Raw genomic sequence first — 7,126 nt, forward strand, 5'->3', positions numbered from 1 at the left:
GTCTAAAAAGATATAACCTTCTAATGTAACGGTGTCTGGTTTTGACATTGCCCCGAATATGTCATAGGTCTAAAAAAGATTGAGGCATCCATCTAACTTCGCAATGTCAAGGTGGAATGCACAGGCTTGTAGCTTGGCACCATGTAGATAGTGGTGAGGTGGTTATAAAATAAAGGTTAAATAGAACACGGTAAGGGAGTGCCTTGGAACGTAAGACAATATTCATAACAAAAATACATAAAACATGAACCATGGTGGAATGCATGGTAGAACAGCGTGGTGGTACATTGAATACAGATCGAGGCATATTTGGGCATCTGTTTCATAGGTATCATGTAGGGGATTGGATCGAAATAAGCTCGATAGCTTACCTCTGCGTCAATGAAGACATAGCGCTTGTAGTTGTTTCCGGTTTTGGTGGAAGTCCTTTCAACAGAACACTCCAACAACATTACACGTATTGTCCAGTTTTGCAGTTGAGGAGTAAGATCTGCAACTGTGGTATAATGGTCAGATCCTCCACCCTCACCTGGTTGAGCTTCCATTGTTTAGCCAGTTCCGTGTTGGCGATGCATGTGTATGGGTCCGCCTCCTTTAAATAGCATGAGAATTAAGTTTGATATTATATTATATATATTTGTATATTTCAAAATATATTTATAAGAATATAAAAATATATACAAAAATATAGATATAAATATATGTATGTAAATGTATATATATATCAATATATCAAAATAATATTTTAAATGTATATTTAAAACTATATTTGTATATCATGTGATCGGTCCTTCTTATAGGCTACTGTAAATGTCAGAATAGCGGATGTCTTATCTGGAAATAGAAAGAGGCAGATTTACTGTAGCAATGTGCTATGATTTGTTAAAAAGTGGGACCTTTTAAAAAAATAAAAAATAAATAAAATCTGTCGTCGGTCATCCGCTAGAGCGAACGAAACCTTCACATCACAATTTATAAAGCAATTTTGAAAACGGTGTTTATAAAGAACCTGATATCAGTTATTCTGTTGGGTTTTGGTAATTGTGCAATAGGTGTTAGACTTTTCGGTGGATGTTTAACATCAGAAGATTCAGTACTTTTGCATGCAAATCTGGACTTTCAGAACTGACTCTAGATGTTTGGCTTTTATTCATCTAGTAAGTTGTTTTCGATCGTTCATATTTACTTTTTTCGCAAGTGATATTGACGAGTGGAATGATGAAAAACGTTGTTTATGTTACTGCGGATGGCGTGTGGTTGGAAGTGGTGGTATATTCGAAGTGTAAGAAAGGTAAGTGATGTGGAAGGTCGGATTCTAGGTATTTCCCTCCGGTCGAAGGGGACCATCAAAGAATGGAACATTCTCTAAAGGTCTGCATGAGGCGCTGGCCGTGTCGATTTAGGCCAGCGGGAAAGCCCGATGGATCTGGGGCAAGGGCCCCTATGAAACAGGTGGTTTTACGTGCGGCCTCATGGTCGGGATATGATTGATGCTTAGGTGCCGTGCGGTGGAGCTTTCTAAATTCCTCTCATAAGTGGACTGAACGGTGATGGTTGATGGGTGGCGACTGGGTGTAACGATTGGTGTGCAAGTCTGATGCAAAATTTTGTTATACAAAATGCAATAGGGTTATGCCGCGCAACCAAAGGTACTGTATTCTGAACATATAATATTCTTGTTTGCAATTAAATGGATTAACTTATTATTCTTCAGTTTAAAGGTTTCGGCCAGTCTAATGTTGGATTGTAGGAGCTTTATCACTAAATATTAGCAGCTGGCGGGTGAAATTGTTATGTAAATGTTGAAGGTTATGTGGTAATAATTGAATACTTCCTAGGGCAGATTATAACAAGTGTTACTGTATTTTTTCGGATTTAACGTATATCGTAATTATATCGTCGTGAAAAATATATTGGGCAATGTGTGTATTGTATTGTATTCACGGTAAAGAGTTCTAAAATGATAGGATTAATTGACCAATCATAAAAAGATGATCGCCTTTAAATAATTTGCTTTGGCTGCTTTAATTATAAATAAATTTCACCCACTTCCGAACTTATCAGTGGAAGTTGGAAAAAGTCCGTGCGTGCGCGAGTCGCGGGTACGCCCTTCAGTAAAATATTACTATTACATTGTATAAAGAATAATATGAAGATTAATAAAACTCACTAAAATATATATATATATATATTTGATTTTGTCTTTTTTTTTTCTATTTTAGATGTTGTTTTTTTCAATTACTAAATTATATTAAATTTTTATTTTGGTATGGTTCAATCCACTAAAATTAGTAAAATTTATCTGTTTTTCAAATTTACTCTAACCTTACAATTTTATTTTTTTATTTTTTAAAAAAACATAACTTCGTAATCTTTTAGATCGTTACACTCCAATAAATTGTTATCATTTTTTTTTTCCTGCTCACAAAGTGTTTGGGAAAAAATGCACAACTTATGTACGTAATGACAGTACATATGTCGTTATTATTGCGTAGTGTAAGCTGTACTTAGCGCCTGCAACAGTCGGCAACGGTTTGTTTTTTGTTATGCTAAAATATCTGGGCGCAAGGTTGTAAATGCCTCGCTGACGACGTAGGATCTGTTTTCAATAAGCAAGCATCGGTGATCCCAGAAACACATACGTCGTACACTTAATTGGTTTGGTGATAATCTTGATTTTGACGTATTTTATAACTTATATTTATCTAATTAAGTAATTAATTATGTCAAATTTTGGTATTATTGATATTAATTTATTCTAATAATTATATTTATTGCATATTTTATGTAAAATATTAATTTATTAGGTTTTAGGTGTAGTTTATAATTTATTTGATATATAAATTAAATTAATTGATGTGTTCTTTAAATTTTATTATTACGGTTATTACTTTTATTATTATTATTATTATTATTATTATTATTATTATTATGTTTGAACTATTTATTTAATATTTTTCTTATTAAATTAAAAATATCTCTACAGTTCATCCATATTAGTTTATACTTTTTTATTTAGAGTTAATTATATAGAAGAGAAATTAATCGCTTTTTAAACTTAGTATCTTAATTTTTTCTCAAACTAACTATCTCATCAATTTTTATTAGTATGATTTTAAGACGAGCAAGGCGTAATCAGTATGCGATGAATTTAGCCAATTACAGTTAAATGTTGACAACAAGTAATCATTTTCTGTGTAATATAATGACAAGAATAGTTACAATTTAGCTAAAACGTTGTGTTATGTGTGAGACGGAAGTTGTGCTTTGGGGTGTTGAAGTTTGCAAACTGTAGAAGAAAAAATGTGCGATTAATATTACAATATGTAAAGAATTGGAATTTATTTCATGAGTTGTTTTGTCTGATATGTGCGAAGTTTTGCCCGTAAGAGTGTAAATATGGTGGCACTACGAAATATAGTTATAAACTCATTGCCTTTAAAAGTTAGGCATACACTTTTATCAACGGGTTCCTAGCCAAACATTTGTAGAACCATAGCATATAGATGGATACCTTTATGCAAACTGTACAACTTAACTTAGTTGTACGGGGAATAACGTGTGTACCATGTGTTAAGGCAAGAGTAGGAATGTTTTTTGTCGACTCAACCATTGTGCCAGTCAACACTCAGGATCGGACAACGATATGTAAGGAGGTGTATGATTTTGCACATGATAAAGCTATGTAGAGCATCCCATGCATGAATACGGGATCAGAAAGGTAAACGCTGATATGTTCTAAAGTTTGCCCCTGTGCTTTGTTAATTGTCATGCCGAAACATAGATTAACTGGGAATTGTGTCCTTGTAAAATTTATGGAGGAAGGCTTGACGTTCTTTGGTTATAACGGGATACGAGGTATGAAGCATATTTCTCCGGAACAAGGACCGGTAATTGTTCCAGCCTCAAGAATATTTCGTGTTATTATTTTGCATATCAAATGGGTCCCGTTTGATAAATCATTACATGGATTGAGGTTTCATAGCAACATTATGGGTGCTCCTTTTTTAAGATTTAAACCATGTGGAGTCATTTCGTTTGGCGTTAATGTAGAAAGGTTGTCTTCGAAATGTGCTTGTTGACTTGTATCTTTAGTAACATCATGACCAATAGAAGTAACTGGATCTCCTGGAAGATTGGGTAAAACAAGATTGTTGATTTCATCTATCATTTCGTTTGTTGTAGTTAGAACTGAACGATTGACAAAGAAATTTGAATTGATAGAGGCTATTTTGTTGAGTGGATATATTATTTTAATCAAGTCTTGTAAATTGGAATGGTTAAATGGTAACAAGCTACTGCAAGGCAATTTGACATCTCCATTGTCATTTTTAAAGCATGTGTTGTTTCCGATTGATTCTACAAAAGATGAGAAATGTGAGTCTTCTTGTGCTTGCATGTTAACTTTAAAGTGGAACTTTGATGCTTTTCTAAATAAATGCAACGAAACTGGGCTAGCTTCTATAAACATTTCCTTAGTTCCATTTGGTATTACTGGAGTTAAATGACAGAAATCGCCCCCAAATATAACTACTTTCCATCCAGAATCTTCAGTGCAATCGGTTATATCTTGTAAAGTGTTATCCAAACTTCTATAAGTTCTTGTTGTGCCATTGAAATCTCATCTCAAATAATAAGCGAAGCCTCCCTTAATTGTTTTTCTTAATTAGATTGTTTGAAAATATTGCAAAAAAATATTCTCATGGACGTCCAGGGGAAGTTTAAATTTTGAATATACAATTTGTCCATTAGGCAGCAATGATGCAGCAACTCCAAAAGTGGCAACTCCAAAAGTGGCAACTGGGATAGCAATAATGTTAGCCAAAGTAGTATAGCAACTCCAGGCGAGCGGCGCGACTGGCTTAGTGGCACAAACATATCCGACCATACTTTTTGCTACATATTACACAATTTAATAACATTATTATTTAAGGATGTATTGGTTTAATTAATTAACTAAGCTACAATTACATTTAGTTTCACTTTCTTAAAGCTCAATTAATTAATTTTTCAATCTCATATATTTCTTCTCAATTTTAAAATATAATAAATTTAAACTCATAAAATAAATTAAATTGATTAGTTCAACCGATTTGTTCTACTATAATATGCTGTGCTTAATATATATATATATATATATATTGAAGCCCACCAAACGCACCTTCGGCAACTAATCAAATAAGTTGCCCGTTTGCTTCACAAACAATACTCCATACATACCGACCAAGATAAGTTTGACACTTTGAGTGCAGTGCAGTGCACTCACTCATTACATATGTCATAATAATAATAATAAATCCTATAATGTAACCTACTGTAATAATCATTGAGGATATTAATTACTTAACTTAATTAATTAGTTATTGGCGTGGCGTGCATGTGGCAAGCTGTTGCGAGCGCCACCGGCGGATCCGACAAGGAACCATCGGCGATACGGTCCGCAAACCAACGGTTAGCCGCTTCGGTGTAGTGCACCCCGTCCCAGCTGATTACTCGCCTAGGGTTCTTACAAGAATCTGCATACACATTTGTCCCGTTTTCCAACGCTCCATTTTTCCCACACCATATGTCGTAACTCATTCCATGGTATCCACAGCATATCACCCTGCCATCTTCGAATCCTGCATTAAATATATTTGTTGATTAATTATTATACTGATTGATGAGTAATTAATCTTATTAATTAAGGTAATTAATTAATTAAGAAGTTGCAGATGCATGCCTTGAGCGGCGGCGTCCGAGATGAGGCCGTATTTAGCGGCGTACATGTCAACGTACACGACGGCGGCGCGTGGGAGGCGTGTACGTAGCTCCCCGATCCTGGACTTGAGCTCCCTGTTGAACTCCATAGCTATCCTGTTCAAGCTCCGGACGCACCCGTACTCGTCCTCGTCGTCGGCGTTCTTCGATTTTGATATTACCGCCGGCAGGCAGCCGAAGGGCCCGGTGCTGTGTATCCAGAATGTCGTCGCGCCTAGTCCGTACAGGATCTGATCGATTATGACATAAATAATCAATAAATAGTAATATCGATGTTGCCAAATGTATATGGATGATTACCCCAATTTGGTGGATGAACTGGTCGACTATTCCGGCGACGGCGGCTGGGCGGGTCAAGGTGGCGGCGGCGGCGGCGATGTCGTTCTGGCCTATGTCTAATATGAAGAGGGCCCTCCCCAAGTCCTCCGGGTTGGACAGCCTTTTCACGATCTCGTCGTTGTCCTTTCCACTTTGATTGTAGTAGTAAGCTGATCTGCCTTTCAGCTGATTGAAATGCTCCACTTGAATTTCCAGATTGAAAGGACTCAGGCCGTCCACGAACCAGGACGAATTCGGCCGTTGGATGGTGGCTCCGCCGGTCGCGAAATTGGCGCCGCGCCGGAAGTTGGACGCGATTGAATCCAAGTACGGACTTAGGTATGGTAACCCCAGCTTTTCAGCTGAATTAATTAATAAATAAATTAATTCATCAGCGATATATATATATATTATTTGCAAATAGTGATATGAATGTATGGATATGTATTGGTACCGATGAAGTCGATGATGAGGCGGCCATCAGAAGCCCTTCCGGCGGGTCTGTGGAAGAAAGTCTCACCGAAGGGTAGAAGCGGTGGATAGAAGGCGGCGGCGATGCCGCCGGTGTCGGAGTTGGAGTCGCCGAAGTTGTATATGGCGGTGTAGTTGCACGGCAGCGGCGGCGGCGAGTTTAAGATTGAAGCAGCAGTGATTAGAAAGCTGCTTAGAACTAAGCTTAGTAACAGAAAACCCATTTTTATGTCTCTGCACTCTACTCGCAATGAACAACGCGATATATTACTGTAATATATATATGTATTTATATTTGTACTAAGAGCTGGTTATGATGCTAGACGTCGTTAATATCAAGCACATTGAAATAATATATACTCTAGGTAATTGTTGTTGAAATAATGTGTTTTTGTAAATCATTAGCATATGTTATCACTTCTTATGTTTCATTTACTTTTTGTGCGTTAATATTTAAATATTAATTATTATATTAAAATATAGTACAAATTAAAAAAGAATTACAAAAATACTTTTATTAATTGTCTTGTAATTCGAATAGAAAAATATTTGCAAAAAATTATACAAATGATATTTT

General features: G+C 35.9%; 1 protein-coding gene across 1 annotated transcript; it reads right to left on the bottom strand.

Annotated features, from left to right (window-relative positions):
* Positions 1-5,132: 5,132 nt before the first annotated feature.
* LOC127240547 (GDSL esterase/lipase At5g14450-like) lies at positions 5,133-6,846 on the bottom strand. The gene is made up of 4 exons (XM_051259272.1): positions 6,533-6,846; positions 6,061-6,440; positions 5,723-5,990; positions 5,133-5,621 (listed from the first exon to the last, which is right to left on the bottom strand). The coding sequence occupies exons 1-4, from the start codon at positions 6,771-6,773 to the stop codon at positions 5,353-5,355; spliced, it is 1,158 nt and encodes a 385-aa protein (XP_051115229.1). The 5' UTR covers positions 6,774-6,846; the 3' UTR covers positions 5,133-5,352.
* Positions 6,847-7,126: the final 280 nt, after the last annotated feature.

This window comes from Andrographis paniculata, unplaced genomic scaffold (genome assembly GCF_009805555.1).
Source record: "Andrographis paniculata isolate CXL003 unplaced genomic scaffold, ASM980555v1 Contig79END, whole genome shotgun sequence".
Lineage (NCBI taxonomy): Eukaryota > Viridiplantae > Streptophyta > Magnoliopsida > Lamiales > Acanthaceae > Andrographis > Andrographis paniculata.